At 45.2% G+C, this 17,260-nt stretch overlaps 1 protein-coding gene and 1 pseudogene across 2 annotated transcripts in view; both read right to left on the bottom strand.

Annotated features, from left to right (window-relative positions):
* CATSPERE (catsper channel auxiliary subunit epsilon) overlaps positions 1–2,606 on the bottom strand; it is a gene marked incomplete at its 3' end in the record, with an annotated part of 259,766 nt that extends 257,160 nt beyond the window's left edge. The window contains exon 1 of the mRNA XM_081221981.1: positions 2,408–2,606. Coding sequence (XP_081078107.1) covers positions 2,408–2,472 — 65 coding nt within the window. The 5' untranslated portion in view covers positions 2,473–2,606. The remainder of the gene's footprint in view (positions 1–2,407) is intronic.
* An 8,000-nt stretch (positions 2,607–10,606) lies between these two features.
* LOC308629661 (tubulin alpha chain-like) lies at positions 10,607–16,579 on the bottom strand (annotated as a pseudogene). Its single transcript has 5 exons — positions 16,470–16,579; positions 15,393–15,714; positions 14,412–14,561; positions 12,368–12,984; positions 10,607–10,679 (listed from the first exon to the last, which is right to left on the bottom strand). The product of its transcript is annotated as a tubulin alpha chain-like (transcript).
* Between the last annotated feature and the right edge of the window lie 681 nt (positions 16,580–17,260).

Genomic DNA, 17,260 nt, shown 5'->3' with positions numbered 1-17,260 from the left:
AGTAAACTCAGAGTAGGCATATGTCCATATGGAAGTTTTGTATAGGACAGAGGTGATATGTCAGATCAATTGAGGAAAATAGATCTGGATTCACACGGAAAAAGAAGGAACTGCATTCCTACCTTAGATCATTTAAGAAAACCAACTCCATTGGGATAAGAAATATCAAAAACCAAATGTTAATACTCCTAGTGTAACGAAGTAGGACCCTATGGGGCCTTCCTGGGACAGACTCCTCCCCCCTACATCCTCTACTTGCCTCTTGCTTATAGAAAAGGTTTAGTCTCCCATGCCTCCCCTGAGTCTCAAAATGCTGGCTCAAGCATTAATGAAAGAATGTGAACACGTAGTAACAAACAACAGCAGTTGGGCTATGACAGCTGGTAACAATTTAAATAACAGATCAGCCATATAGCAGTCACAAAATCTTTAGTGCCTCCCTGAAGGATATAGATAACAGTGCTTGATGCACATTCCTGAGTTGTTTTGCAGACACTAAAACCCCCACCAGAAGGAAGAAGTTAACTGCATGCTGACCACCAGTACATAGACTCCAGACTGGTTGGAACCAGAAGGATGATTGAGATTCCCAAAATACAACCCTGTTACTTCACCAACAACCAATAAGAGAATTGTGCACAAGCTAATCATATACCCTGAGTCCCTCACCCTCAAACTGTCTTTAAAAACCCTTCCCTGAAGTCCATTGGTGAGTTCAGGTCTTTTGAGCATTTATTGCCTCCTTGCACCTGCAATAAATGCTGAACTTTCCTTCACCACAACCCAGTGTCAGTAGGTTGGGTTTACTGTGCACCAGCAAGCAGACCCAAGTTCAGTAACATTGGTAGAAAATTTAGGTAAATACCTCTAAGACCTCGGGGCAGGGAAATATTTCTTAAATAAAACATCTACCCTGGAATTCTCAACTCCCCCACCCCCCAAAGGCTAACAATAAAACACAAATTCATTATATTAAGTTTAAGAAATCTTGTCCTTTAAAAGCACATCTTATTAAGAAATAAAATTCAGGGAATCTGTGACTACCATGACAAAAAAAATACCATTTTTGTCTTCTCTAACCTCTAATTGAAATTTAGCATTTCCTTAATTATGAACGTACACAAGGAGTTGGCAAACTATGTTCTTTGGGCCAAATTCCATCTGTTTTTGTAAACGGATTTGTATTTGCACACAGCCAAGCCCTTTGTTTACTATTGTTGGTGTATGCTGTCCCCCACAATAGCAGAGTTGAGTGGCTAAAACATAGATTGCATTGACTGAAAAGCCTAAAATATTTAATATCTGGTCCTTTACACTAAAGTTGATGACCTCTGATGTACAACATAACAAACGTTATAAACTCCCTAAGTTCACAGGTGAAGCTGAATAATATCAGCTACCATAATTTATTGATACAGGCATGTGTTGAGAGCTTGAAATATATCATTGTACTCAAGCCTCACAACAACCCCATGAGACAGGTTTAATCATCGTCATTTTATAAAGAAGAAAATGAAGGTTTACAAAGTTCTGTCAGAATGCTACGTTTTTACTTTTTCTCAGCACTTCAATAACCCTTTCCAACGGCTACTCTCACTCTATTTGAACTCTCCATCTGTCCATTGAGATGACATGGATCCCTTCCTTCTGAAGCCTCTATAACAGTTTGATTTATTGTGGGTATCCTTACATCTTAATGTCAGAAGGTAATAATAATTGTTATAGCAAAGCCTCCATTAAACAGAATATTCGCAAAATCTGATTTTTCTAGTTAATCATCTGTATTTTAACCTGTGTTGAAAATCTAAAATATTTTGATACACTTTCCAATCCAGCAGTCACCTAATGTTGACCAAAAAGCAAACTTGCATGGAGGATCTCTCAGAACTTTAAAGTTTTCCTTCCCCAAATCAACCCACTTTATGCGGGAATTACATACCCTTAAGTTTGTAGACTGTATTTTGTAAAGCACTCTCTCACAAATCATTCAACCACAACTACCTAATATAGACCATCAACTACCGTTACCCTAGTGAAGAACACCCCCCCCCCGCCCCGCCCCGCCTCCGCTATTTCTGGTGGAGACTTTTTGGTTCTCCTGTGCTTCTCTTCCCTCTGGCAAAAGGGTGCAGTGGGGTCCAGGGGATGGAGACGTTAAGGTACCGCGCCCGTACGGCGGGAACTTGAGGAGACAGCCAAGTCCTAACAGTGTGCCCTCATTTCCCGCCCTCATTCACTGAAAACTCTCGGAAGGGGCGGGGGGAGCCGGGGTTGGTGTTGGGGGAACTGGGAGACCAGGCGGTCGTCTACAAGAGCGCCTGGCCCCGGGACGCTGAGGCGCCGGGGTGGGTCCCCGCCTGCCCGGCCCCAGGGGCGCCCCCCTTGCCCGCGACTGGCCTATCTTTACCTCCACAGAGCCGAGCCGCAACAGCTCAGCCAAGACAGCAGCACCGCCACTCCTGAGGCTGACATGGCTGGCGCCGGTTCGCAACCACCCAACAGCCCAGCGCGCCCGCCAGCCCGCGCGCTCCCGCGGACGCCAGCTGCTGGAGGTGCTCGGTGCCCGCGCCGGAGGCTGGGGGCGGCCGCTCATCGCGAGGCGAGGGCGTGTGCGCCCGCGTGCCAGCCACCCATGGAGAGGCGAGGGTGCGTGCGCATGCGTGCAAGCGCGCGCTGAGGCCGGGTCAGAAAGTTAGCTGCTGGACACGAAAGCGTAAATCAGATTTTAGGCAAAGCAGAGCTATGCTTTTTTGGAATGAAATAGCAAAACCACTTAAAGTGACCACTGAGAATCCAACTGACAGGATGAAGGTGAAACTTTTAAGTTAGGGTATCTTTTAGCCCAAATCTTTCTTGTGACAGTATATAATCACTGCAATAGCTGTTAACATATCTGGCAGTACTATCCAGAGAGCAGGCACTCCATAAGTGATTTTAAAGGTGAACAGAGGGGGCTTCCCTGGTGGCTCAGTGATTAAGAATCCGCCTGCCAATGCAGAGGAAACGGAAATGGGTTTGACCCCTGGTCCGGGAAGATCCCACATGCTGCAGAGCAACTCAGCCTGTGCACCGCAACTACTGAGCCTGAGCTCTAGAGCCCGCAAGCTACAACTACTGAAGCCCTCGTGCCCAGAGCCCCGTGCTCCGTGACAAGAGAAGGCCCCGCTAGCTGCAACTAGAGAAAGCCCGCGTGCAGCAATGAAGAGCCAAAAATAAAATAGGTAAAATTAAAAAAATTTTAAAAAAAGGTTGAACAGAAATGGATAGTAAAGTGTGCCTATTGAAGACCTGCTTTATGCCCAACACTATCTCGTGCACTTGAGTACAAAGAAACAGAAACAGGACAGGACTTCCCTGGTGGTCCAATGGGTAAGACTCTGCACTCCCAACCGGGTTCCATCCCTGGTCGGGGAACTAGATCCCACAGGCCACAAGTAAGAGTTCACGTGCTGCAACTAAAGATCCTGCTTGCTGCAACTAAGACCCGGCGTGGAGGGAGAAAGGAAGGAAGGAAGGAAGGAAAGAAGAAAGGAAGGAAGGAGAGAGACAGCATTCTGGTTTGCAAAGGGATTTGTAACCTTGTAGTAAAGCCAAGATAAACAAACACCAAAGTTATCACGTAGTATTATAATTTATCTGTTTACTTGTACCAAATAATCTGAATCCTTGAGGACTATAATTGTATCTTTATTCATCTTCGTGTTATCAGTGCCCAGCATAATCTTATTTTGTAGTAAGTTCTCAGTGTTTACTGATTTAATGAATCACTGAATAAAAGTACTAAAATTTGCTCTAAGGACTATAAGATAATGTATATATATATGATTTGGGAGACACTACATTTAATGCAATTCTATTCCCAGTTTATTCCAAAGCAACTTTATATCAGAACTAGATGTCATAGTTAATTTGTGTTGCAGTTGGAAGAGCATGTGATCAGCAGTAGGCATTGTCAACCACAAAAATAAAGCAGCTAGTTATTTTACTAGCAAAATGGGTTTATTTGGGAGTAGCAGAGAATTGAAATTCAGGACAGGCAAGCTATGGTGAATCACAGGCAAGTCTGAAGAACAAAGGAGAAGGGGCTTGCTTTTATTAGGTTTTAGGAGGATATGCTTGAGTTGTTTTGAACAAACGTGCATTGGAGAAGAGCCAGGGTCAGAGGTTATGGCAGTTTCTCTGGGTACAAGTGTTAGTGCATTGCTGCTGGGTCAAGGAGGGATCTTCCTTCCTTTTTCTTAAAAGCAGGAGATAAAATTGCTGTGTGAAAAATGTCCTCGCTTATACCAGAAGGAAAGTAGCATTCTATCTTCCTTCTTGCTGCTGGTCATGCAGGCTGCAACAAGTGGCAGGTGTGTGAGAGCTCCCTCTTTAGGGCTTCCTGACTCCATTTAAGATGAAGTTGCCTTTATTTACACACACACCCCTCATCTCAACCCGGGCGCCATTGCAGACACATCATTTTCACATAGTTCTTCAGGAATTTAAACTATTCCAAAGCTCAGCGGGAAAAGCTTGTGGTTAACTCTAATTTTGAAGCAATCTAAGGATCTGATAAGCATGCATCCTTTCCCTATACATAGTATTTCCCCCATTACATAGCAGTTAAATGACATGGAATCGAAATGACAACCAAAAAGTGAAGTCAATCTGGGCAAGGGGGGTGAGGGGGATAAGATGGAGTGGCTTTGTGGGAACAAGAATATCCTGTTCTTGGAGTGGTAAAGAATCAAGGTAAACAGGGGGACATCAGGACCATGCCTCAGCTATTCATTCTTGAGCCAGTGCCTAGGCTGTACAGGCAGAACCTGCTTTCAAATGACTGAATTGCTTACAATTGGCGGTTACCTTATTGTAGGTGCCCAAGTTGGGTGAGCTCACTTTCTATTGAAAGCCCTTTTGTCTTATCTTGAAATTTACCTCTCCTTTGACAGGGACAACTCCTCCCTAAAATGGAACTCCAACAGCCACCCAACCCCTATTTCACATCTCATACCAGAGCTTGTTCAGGACAAATGGGAGGAAAAGATAATGTGTAAACCTGTGGGAACTGATCACTCTCTCCTCACCTCCTTAGGACCATGAGTGTCCCCAGCCTACATTCCAGCTCCTCACTAGTTCCCCCAGGTCATAGTTCCATCCTGGCCCCTAATCTGAAATAGACTGTCTGGGGTCACCAGGGACCCTGCCCTACCTGTAACAGAGGACATGTTCCTAGCATGTCAAATTAGAATCATTTGTTACGATATCGTGTTTTGGGTACATATAGTTTATGTCATAGGCTACAAAACTACTCATGGATAACATTGTTTCTATAATACATGGGCAAAATGCATTTCAAGTTTCGATAGACATGAAATGAATTTGGTGGACACTTCTGCCACTTCACCCTAAATTCTGACATTTAGACACATAGTCCAGGAATCCTTGATCACAATTGAAAGATTGGCACCGCTAAAGTTAACACCTTTATTTTCTACAGACTTAGCCATAGTCATAGTCACTCTGATGTACACGCTGCATGATCCTGTATCACATGTTTTCATTCTTTGTCAAAAGGCATTAGAAAAAAGTGTAGTACCTAATTTCTAACCCATTATTCCTGCATCAGAAATATAATTCACTCTAATCCCTAACTCCATTTAAAAATTTTGCATGAGGGCTTCCCTGGTGGCACAGTGGTTAAGAATCTGCCTGCCAATGCAGGGGACATGGGTTCGAGCCCTGGTCTGGGAAGATCCCATAGGCTGTGGAGCAACTCAGCCCGTGCACCACAACTACTGAGCCTGCACTCTAGAGCCCATGAGCCACAACTACTGAACCCACGTGCCACAACTACTGAAGCCCACGCACCCAGAACCCATGCTCTGCAACAAGAGAAGCCAGCACAATGAGAAGCCCATGCACCAAAACAAAGAGTAGCCCCCACTCTCTGCAACTAGAGAAAGCCCGTGTGCAGCAACGAAGACCCAACAAAGCCAAAAATAAAATAAATGTATTTAAAAAAATAAAAATTTGCATGAATACTTTAGTCCCATTAAAGTAATATAGCATCCAATGGAGTTTAAATTCCCTTAACAAGTATTTATCAAACTATTAAAATGTGGCAGACATTGGGCCAGGCACCAAACATGTAATAGTAAACAGGATATTCTTGGTCCCTACACTTAACGGAACTTACCTTCCTTATAGATGAGCAAGCAGAATCAAGGGTTTAATTTTTAAATGTATATAGGTTTAGGAGGTAATAGAAAAGAAATGTAATCTAATTATGAAGGGTATAAGAACTAATGTTTAGGAATGTGAGCTTTATATAGGACCATTCATTGGTTACATTCTTCTAAAAGCCTTTTTATTATAAAAACATATATTCAGAAAAGTGCACAAAAGACATGTACAATTCTTAACAATCTATTACATAACCACTATGCAAATGTTTAAAAAGTAGAACATTCTCAGCATTGCTTAAGACCTCCTTATGCCCCCCCTCCCAAACTCATTGCTCCCACTTTTGTCATGAACCAAGCATCCATATACATGGGTCTGTTTCTGAGCTATTTGGTTCCATTAGTCTTCTATCCATGGGACAAACTGTGATATCTATCTAATAGAGAAGAATTCTCCCACCTTGTTTCTCTCCATGGCTTCTTTGGCTATTCTTAGTCCTTTGCATTTTCATGTAACTTTTAGAATCAGTTTGTTGAATTTCACACACACACAAAAACTGTTGGGGTTTTATTGGGATTTTATTAAATTTATACATCAGTTTGGGGAAAAGTTGACATGTTTACAATATTAGTCAGGAGGAGTCAAACTTCTTTCCTAAAGGACCAGATAATAAATAGTTTAGGTTTTGCCTCTTAGAGGCAAAATTGAGGATATTATGTACTTACATAACCATTTAAAAAGGTGAAAACCATTCTTAGCTCACTGACTCCTGAATCTCAGTAAATCAGATGCTGTTTTAAATGGATTTAGACTGTGGACTCTGGTTTTATGGCCCCATAAACTTGTTTTCTTTTAATTTTTCTCAGTAATGTTATATAAGGTTTTGGGTGCAGTCTTGCAAATCGGTTATTTCTTCCACTGAATTCTTAATTTTGGTTATTGGATTTTTTAAATTTCAGAATTAACTTGTTTTTTCACATGTTCAGGTATCTGCTGAAATTCTCAAAACTTGTATATGTCCTTGAACAGAATAAGGAGTTATTTGATAGTTTATGTCTGAAAGCTCCAATGTGTCCATCCTCTTTGGGCCTGTTTCCATTATCTTTTTACTGGTTTTCTGTTGTTTCATATGCTTGGTTGTGTTTTATTGTATTCAGGATATTTTAGTAGCAAAATTGTTTGTAGAATGATGACATTTTCCTCTAGAGAGGGTTTTTGTTTGCCTATGCCAAGGCTTTGGGGAAACTCCCACTTTAGGATCACCTTAATCCAATTTTAAGGACTGGGATAATTGGAAGCTGAGCTGCAATCCCCTTCAAGAGCCGTTTTCTTCCCTACTTCTGGTTCACCCCTATTCCTCAGGTTCAAAGTCCTGAGGGCCACAAACCAAAGTGAGGGGCATTCACCAGGTCCACTCCCCTTTGACAGACTCTGGCCCCTACTTCTGGAAGGCTGTCAAAATCACACATCAGCCTCTGAACTGCCTCCTCCAAGTTTGACAAGTGCTGGAACAGTGGCCTGTAACATTAAGCCCACCTCCCAGGGCCTCCACCTTTTCAATGGCCCTGGTCCAGTAATTCTTCAAACTCATTCTAGCTCTCTGATTCCTTTGGATTTTTAAAATATTTTGTCCAGGCTTCCTAGTTGTCCTCAGTGGGATGGTCAGTCCAAATTACCTATCCACCATTACAAGAGCAGAAATCCTCATTAGTTATTTGTTAGTTACTGGAGTAGCCTCATTCATACACAGCATGGTAACAATATGTAAAATGTCAGTACGCCATTGTCCATCTTTGATTCTGTGTTAAAAAAGAATTTTGTAGAAACCATTAGGCCTTGGAAAAATCAATTGCTTTCCCTAACAGGAAGGTTTCTATACTCATAGCAGCAAGCATGGGTTACCTCTGTCTACCTATAGCAAACTGCAGTTAACTGATTCACACATCTTTATTGAGAGCCTATTACATGTGAGGGGAATGAAGAGATGACATTCTCACCTTATAGCAGAACTAAGTGACTAATTAATTAGTTGACATATCTCAAGACAAACCCTAAAGTTCAGGTTTCAGCTCTCTTATGCTTTTTCAAATTATATATTCTTCCCAAGGACATGCAAGAGTCTAATTTCGACTGCTTAAATGCCTTCATTTCTTTCAGATAAAACTGAAAAAGCAGAATAACAGCTTGATATTTTTGGCTATTGGGGCAATGATGTTTGGCAATTCTCAAAAAAATATATAAATGACCAGTAAGTATATAACTTTTCATTAGAAATAAAATTAACAAATTACACAGTGAGATTTTTTCTATCAAAGTGGCAAAATATTCTTTTAATGATAATACACACTGTTAGGAAGGGTTCAGAGAAATGCTTTCTTCTGCTAGAGGAGAATAAATTAGCACAGCTGTTTTTGAGGAGTATGTGTCAATACAGCAAAGCCTTGAAAATGTGCATACCCTGCAATTCCACTTTTAATGATGTAGCCAAGGAAATAATTAAGAATGTGTAAACAGATTTAGCTATAAGGTTGCACGTTATATCACGTTGTTTATAAGAAACTGGAGACAATCTAATAGTGGATCGTTTAAATAAATTATAGTACAGAAATACAATGGAATACTAAAAACAATGGTGTATATATATGGATATCTACTGACATTGGGAAGTCAGTATTTTGTTAAATGGAAAAAGCAAGTTATAAAAGAGTGTGATCTCATATTTGTTTTAAAAGACCATGCATGTTTATATATAGTACATATAGAAAAACATTGAAAAGGATGTACACCATATAACCATTGGCAATCTTTGGATGGTGGAAATATGAGTGATTAAAAACATTTCTATACCCATTTTTGTATTTATGTGAAATGAATGTGTATTATCTCTGTGTTTAAAAATTGGAAAGAAAAGTCAAAGCCTAATTTAAAAAATGCTTTGCCTAGGTTTTGGCTTGTGATACAAGGGACCATATGCACCTAGAGGCATCTGCTTGGTTTTTCTCCTTATGACCTGAGTGGATAATTCTCATTTCTGTTCTTGTTTTCCTGCAAATGCCATAATCGTGGACAACAGTTCTCTCATTTTCTACTAGAGCTCATTGAGGCTATGATTGTGGAAGGAAGCTGCCTTTCTAGGGGAGTAGACTGGTTGCAAAAGGCCCATACTTTAAATGGGGGGCACTTAGAGTAAGCTCTGTGGAGAGGAAGGAGGAAGCAACCAGAAAACAAATGCAAAGGAATGGACTGCAGATTGTCTCTATTTAGTCGTCACTTCAATTCTAGGTCTACTGAGTCTTAGAGGTAGGGATGATGGGAAGATACCTAAAACCTGGTTATATAGATTCCCTCTAAGATGGTGAGTCATTTCAGAAGAGAAATGACAGAACAACTGAAAATAATATTGAACATCAAACTGCTGCTAACATAAAACTGTTAGAGCAACCCTACAGCTATAAATAGAGGCATTTGATGGAAAGTTTGTATTCTGGGCTGGTATAGAGATTCCAAATGAACCCAAACTCAGAGAGGACCATACCCAGTACATTCAGTAAATGATGACACTATCCATTAACGGAGTCTCTCCTAAGAGCAAATGAAGAGTCACCTGTCCAGATAAGACAAACCTATAAACTCATGTATAATATGGCAAAGGCCTATCCCTTCTAGATCTCATACCCTCCACTCTGATTCCAAGAAATGTGTCCAAGGTAATGTGTTTCTGATTAGCAGTTAAATACTGGTTTGTAAATGCTTTACTTTAAAAAAGAATAAATTACTGTAGATAAAGTTAGCCATATGAAAAAGTCATTCTCAGACACTCGTATGTGTTCTTGAATGAGAGAGGAAAAAGGTGGAGTTTCAACTATCAGCACATGAGCACCACTTCTCATATGTCACTGTGGCTAAAAGCTTGAATACTGCCATCCTAGATCAAGAAACAAGGGAGCTCCTGGATAAAAGAGAGCCCAGGCAGAATACCAGGCAGGAGAATTAGTTTGTGAAAGTACCCCGGGGACCTAAAACTGGGGGGGGGGGGGGCGGGGAAGGGAAGTTAAGAAATGTTGTGATGCAAAGCAAACTAAGCAAGAGGCATGCACTCGAGGCTTTGAGGAAGCAGGATTAGCTCTCTGCATGTTCAATTGGACATGTTGATACTCATAATTAATATTAGTACAGAGAAGGCAGCTGCAGTTATACCAGGTTAAATGCCAGTTCTTGTGAGGAGCAGCTGTTACAGCTGGGTGTGGAGCTGATTCCCTTCCCCTCAGTTACTCATGGGAAACCCGTTCCATGGCCACATAGAAACTGTTCTTGTCATCGAGGCAAGGCCAGCCAACTGGTCCGATTTCACAGTCTGAACAGACCAGAAACCTGTTGCCCACATCCTTAGTGAAGCCCATGTTCTGAAAGATGAACATGTCATCACCGGCCAGTGCTCCTAGGGAAGGTCACCATCAAGACTGCTGCCATCGGCTAGAGTTGGCTTCTTTCTCATGGAAGGGCAGGAAAGGCTGCAGTGGAAGAGAGCATAAAGAATACAAAAACTGAACTGGCCTAGTTATATCATCACCCTCATTCTACTTATACTTTATAACTGCTCCTTAGCAGTTTCTTGGAATGAGAACAAACAAGGAACCCTGTCATTAAATTACAGACTAGGATGCTGGGAGGCTCCTGTGCTGCCTCTGGCCCATGCCCTGATTCTTAAGAGACTTGAAAGAGGAACTGTGACTGGTTGCCGTGGTAACTTGGCTTCACTGCTATCCTGACTATGGTCCATAAGGCCCTAGCTGTTCCTAATCTCCCTCTGGCTCATTCTGCCCCCAGCCACACTGGCCTTCTTGGCTTCTTCAAACAAGATTAAGTCTGCTCTGCCCTCAGATCTTGGCAAGGCCAGTTCCTTCATGATATTCAGTGCAAATGTGTTTGATATTCAGTTTAAAAAAAAAAAAAAAAAAAACAAGGTCAACTTCCCCTTAATGCTTCCAAGGAAAGCAAGCTTACTAGCAACTCCTGAAGGCAACCTATTCTTCCTTTGAATAGCTGAAGCTTTCCTAACATGGAGCTGAGAAACGAAGTCAGCCTCCCAGATTCCCTACCCCTTTGTTCTGAGCTACAGGACAACTCTTCAACACTAGCAAGCTGCTATTATCTTTATGACCAGGAGTCCCTGCCTCCCCTCCCATTGCGGTCATGTCTGCAGCAGTGTAATGGGGCAAGAAAGCTGTATATTTTCTAAATGCCACAGCTGTCACCTTTAATCTTTCTAGTCTCACCCTGAAACAAAACCTACAAAACTTAAACTAGGCCATAGGCCCAGTACCCTCTGGGAATGTGAACTGATGAAAGGGTGGGGCATAAACAAATTACTCAAAAGGAAGAGAGTATTCATACACCTTCTGACCCCTGTTTTGCCCATTATCTGAATGGCAGGCCTTTCTGTGCTTCCAAAAGCACTCCCTTCTGAGGAGGAGCCTTATTAAATGGGTATGTCCCTGGCACACATAAACAATGAAGGCACTGCCCCCAATCTGACTGGCAAGCCTAGGGAATGCCTATATACCAGGCTAAGAAACATGAAACATACTTTCCTTTGATAAAGGCGAGTTTTCCAATAGAATTGAACCTGGTGTACAGACCAAAGGCCTGGGCTCTAGACAAGTTGAGATCTATTGAGTTAAAGACAACCAGGCTTCCCTGGTGGCGCAGTGGTTGAGAAGCCACCTGCCAATGCAGAGGACATGAGTTTGAGACCTGGTCTGGGAAGATCCCACACGCCATGGAGCAACTAAGCCCGTGCACCACAACTACTGAGCCTGTGCTCTAGAGCCCACGAGCCACAACTACTGAAGCCTGAGCGCCCTAGAGCCCATGCTCCACAACAAGAGAAGCCACTGCAATGAGAAGCCCATGCAGCGCAACGAAGAGTAGGCCCCGCTCACCACAACTAGAGAAAGCCCGCGCGCAGCAACGAAGACCCAACGCAGCCAAAAATAGTTAATTTTAAAAAACAGTTAAAGACAGCCTCTAACACTGTTATTTGCCTGATTCTCCCAATCCCTAGTGCATGTTTCAATGCCTGCAGCTCTAAAGGAATCACCCCTTTCAGTGGTTACACAGGACACGTGCTAATCCCTACCTTTATCCCTAACTTGCCTTGAAACATATGGGACACCAGCCCACAAACCAGATGACGCACCTGGTCTTGAGAGTGGCAATGGTGGCATTCACATCCTTGGGCACCACATTTCCGTAGCAGAGCAGGCCATGTATTTGCCATGGTGAGGGTCACACTTGACCCATCTAATTGGAGGGTTTAAGCAGGCATTGGTGATCCCTGACACCAAGAGCTGCTCATGATAGCCCTTCTCATTTGAGACAATGTGTGAGCAGGTCACCAACAGAAAGTGTATGCAGAGGTAGGGCACCAGATTGGTCTGGAACTCTGTGAGGTCCACATTGAGGGCACTATCAAGATGCAGAGAGGCAATGATGGACAATCTGGTCCAGGAGCTGGTTGAGCTTGCTGTAGGTAGGGCACTTGATGTCCAGGTTACAGTAACAAATGTCATAGATGGCCTCATTGTCTACCATGAAGGCATAGTCCAAGTGCTCCAGGGTGGTATGGGTGGTAAGGATGGAGTTACCAACTGCTTTGGACACTTGAGAGGCTGGGTAGATAGCAAACTCCAACTTGGATTTCTTGCCACAGTCAACAGAAAGCTGCTCCATCAGCAGAGAGGTGAAGTCTGGGCCAGTGTCCTCCTTAAAGCTATGGAAGATCAAGAAACCCTGAAGCCCAGTACACTGATCTGTCTAGGGTAGGAGATAACGCTGTTAAGGATGCAGATGGCATTATCATCTGTCCCCAGCCCTCTTCTCCTGACAGGACACTTTCCTGTCTACAAAAGTATTGTGACCTAACTACAACTGTATTCACTTCTATACTTCAAAAACACAAAACTTGGAAGCATAATTTATACTTAACTGTATACATATTATCATACATACAGTGAATGCTTTGACAAATGTATATACCTATAGAACCATCAAACCAATCAAAATATAGAAATTTCCATCACTCCAGAAAGTTCTCTCATGCTCTGTTGCTTCACCTCTATAGATGTGAGAAGAGAATACCTACAAGGGGCTTGGAGTTCCGGGGAGACAGATGACCTAGAAGGGCAGTGCTGTGTGTGTGAAGTGTCAGGGGTGAAGGGAGGGGAGATGAGGGTGAGGTGGTCATCGGGTCTGTAGTCAGAAAGCTGAGCCCTCTCAGCTTTGTAGCTCTGCCACCTAGTTGCAGGAGAGTGGGACTGGGGCTGGTGGTGGTGGTATCCAGGCCCCACCTCAGACTGGAACCCAGGAACCTGCAGGTTTAACAAGTACCCTTGGTGATTCTGATGTAGCTGTTCCTTGGACTAGAAAAGCATCAGACTATACCAGACACATGAGTAGTAACAATATAAAAGTTCTTCATTTGCAGTATTACATATATCAAGTCATTATGTCCTATACCTGAAACTAATATGTCGTATACAATTATATATATTATATACAATAAATATACATTATATACAATAAGTTTTTTTAAAATCAAAAAATAAAATACGTAGGCTTTATGTACATTGACAACTAAAAGAAATTCTCCTTTTTAAGAAAGGTCTAAGCTTAAGGGGTGCTTTGTCATATTTTCACACAGAATCCCATTCCTTAGGTCACCCGCAAGTCCTCAGTCTTTGAGCAGCAGAGAGTATGTCTGGACAATTCCTCTAGAGGGCCAGTGCCAAAGTACTGGCTCCTAGCTGGCCTTGGTTCTGGCTCTCCCGGCCTCAGGCAAGGAATAGGATAAACTGAAAAACTGGCTAAAAGCTAAGAGGAGCCTCTCCCAGCTGGAAAGCCCTGCTTAGGAGTCCAAGAACAACAAGCCGAGCTTCTGAGGCAGCTTCCTCCCACCTGCTGGGGCAAGAGATGGATCAAAAATCAAAAAAGGTTTGGATCAGACAATCAGGCTTGGCAAAGCAAGGAACCAGCAGGGTAAAGGCTAGAGTCCACAGGCTCCAGGCAGAGCAAGTTACTCAAGACTTCTAACCCTCGATCCACACCCAGGACACGCAGCTCCCCCTAGAGGAAGCAAGTGGACAGACAGGCCAGAGGAACCAGCACCAGCCATAGGCCTGTGGTTCCCCTTTCTTCCACAGAAGTCCAGCCTCCCAGGTGCCAAGGGCACTTGGTCTGCTCACCAGTTTTTGGATCCACTCCAGCACCAGATCGAGGATCTCCTTCCCCACAGTGTAGTGGCCTTGGGCAGAGTTGCTGGCAGCATCTTCCTCGCCAGATATCAGCTGCTCAGGGTAGAAGAGCTGCCTATACCTGCCAGTTCTTACCCCATCCTGTGCGCAGGAAAGGTCTCCTCCACACAGGCACTAGAACCTTTGCTGCTGAGCTCCCCCACGTAGAACCGAAGAACAGGGCCTGAGGGCACACAGCACTCCCGAGGCCCACTTGTAAAGCCCAGTGCTACCTGGGCTGTGAGGGGGAAAGTTAGGGGGTCCCTTTTCCAGTCCCTTCCCTCTCATCATAGCCACTTCATTCTGCTTAGTAAGGAATCAGTGGTGTGTTCAGGGGAATCTCATTTGACTTTTGATTAGAATAAGAACACAGACTAATGCAGAAAACTCAGTCCACAGTTCAACATCTATAACAACGTCTTTAGGAAGATGGGGGAGGGGTGACGTTTTCAGGAACAAGAAACTGAGGAAATCCAGACGCAGAAAGGAGGAAGCAGAGAACCCCTTGAGAGCCAACAACAGCCAAGTTCACACAGGTCTACATCCTATTAAGGGACCCATTTCAGTTAAACTCAGCACCCAGTTCCTTAGGCAATTTATCCCTGAAAGCCTGAGGGTAGGGAAAGGGAAGTTTAAAGTTTCTGCTTTAATATCCACTCTTTTCTGTAGTCTTCTTTCTAGGTCTGACCCCCGACTCAAACATCTAGTGGTTTCCCAGGCAGAGCTCTCTGACTAATCTCCCTCTCAGCTCAGGAAGTCCGCAGGACCCCTCCTGAAGATAGAGTCTAGACAAAAGCAACAGACCTTATTGTTGTTCTTGGCTGGTGATTGCCTGCATTCCAAGCGTTTTTCCCCTAAGCAGAGCTCCCAGCTGATTTGGGGGATGGCAAAAATAGGGGTTGGGGGTGGGAACCCACCAAGTGCCCACTCACCTATGACAGAAGGCTCCAGGTCCACAAAGACAGTCCCAGACACGTGCTTGCCAGCCCTGTCTTACTGATGGTGTTGAAAGGGGTCAGCGCAGCTCCCCAGTGCCTTGTTGCTGGGCACAGTGCCACTGGGCTGGATGTCGTGCTCCAGGCAGTAGAGCTCCCAGTAGGCACTACCCATCTGCACCCCAGCCTGGCCCACAGGGATAGAGATACACACATGTTCTAGAGGGAAGCAGAGCTGTGGCACGGTCTGTGGAGGGCCGGGGGCTTTAAAAGACTTCCCTGGGAGCACCCCTTTATCTGTCCTTCCTGGAGCCTGAAGCCTAGCAGTGCATTACCTGGTTCCCTTTATTGGGTTCCCTTTCCAGGCCTTCCCACACTTTAAGGCCCTCATTTTCTCTTCATTTACCCAGGGCTTGAGAAGAAAGATGGCTAAAGTCTAGACCTTCTAGAGAAAGTCAATACCAAGCAGCCAAACCCCACTGCCTAGTGCCCTGTCTTGCTGTCTGGGATGATTCTAGAAGGCGCAGAGCCCCCGCATGCCAAGATAGGGCACCCTGGAGCTTCTGGCCCTAGACCCCTAGGAGAACGAGTCTCCAAGGCCGGGACTTGGTGTCCTCCACACCCTGAAGTGGGCAGAAGATGGAGTTCAGGTCTGTGGCTTAACGGACGCACAGACTCTGGAGTTAGAGCGCTTTGAAAGCTCATCTGCACCCTCCCCTTTTGGGGGGATATGCACCTACTCTGGACACTTGTCCTGGCCCCCTGAGTACGGATGGGTTAATCCAGATAATTGCTCGAGGGTCACAATGAAAGCAGAAAACTCACCTCACCCGTCCACTCTCCTCACTGAGATAACTCCTGTGATGGACAGACTCTCCCGGCTTCTGGTCCTTCAACCCAACCCAGTCTAGACCTTCCCAGATGCAGAGGGGGTCTTCTAGAACATCGGCAACAGTTTCACAGTTCAGTTTAGTTAGGAACTGTCCTCCAAGACAGGCTCAGAGCCTCCACAGGGATTCAGCCCAGAGGTGGGGATCTCGAGATTCCTGGGAGGCGCCGGGGCCTGTGTACACACCCTGACTTCTCCCTTTTAACTGAGGGACTTCGCGTCCTTGGGCGCCGCAACAGGACAGAGGTGGGACAAAGCTCACTGACACCCCTGGTCGGGTACGGACCAAACGTCATGCGCCTTAGACCTCCGGCTCGAGTCGGGCCACCCAGCCTCAGAAACCGAGCGAACCTGCTGGAGGTTCCCCGCCGTCCCGGTCCCCGCCCCCGAACGGGCGTGGTGTCAGAGGCAGGCAGCACCGCCCCCCCGCCCGCGGCTGGGAAAACGCGCGGACCCGGGTCTCCCGACACGCCGAGTCCGCCTCCCGACGGGAAGGCGCGGAGAACAGCCCGGCTCCGACGCCCAGTCCTCCCGGCCTTTCCGCGCAGCCCACCGTCGCCGCTAAGTCTCCCAACGTCCCCCGCGCCCGGGATGCCGGCGTCCCCTCACCGTGGTCTCTCGGAGAGGTGGAAGCTGCGGAGGGCCCCTGGAGTGCGAGCGCGCCACGAGTCCCCAGCCGCACCCCACCCTGCGGCTTAGAGTCCCCGCCGAGCCGCCGGCCTTGCCCCTTAGCCGGGCTCGCCCCTTAGCCGGGCTCCAGTTGGGAGGGGGCCACCCCCGCGCGCCTCTCTCGCTGCTAGGCCCCCACCCGCGCCCGCCCGTCTCTCCGTTACTGGGCGGCCGCCTGCGAAATATCTCCGCCTTGGCCGGCCCCTGGGAGGTTTGCAAAGCCCAAGGGAGAGAAAGCCTCAGGGGTTCGAGTCCTCCGGCCAGCTTGACCCTTCTCTGGTGGTGTATGCTGGGTCTGAGAAGTTGAA

Source organism: Mesoplodon bidens, assembly GCF_964165515.1.
Source record: "Mesoplodon bidens genome assembly, chromosome: 2".
NCBI lineage: Eukaryota > Metazoa > Chordata > Mammalia > Artiodactyla > Ziphiidae > Mesoplodon > Mesoplodon bidens.
This window is presented reverse-complemented; position numbering and strand designations above follow the sequence as displayed.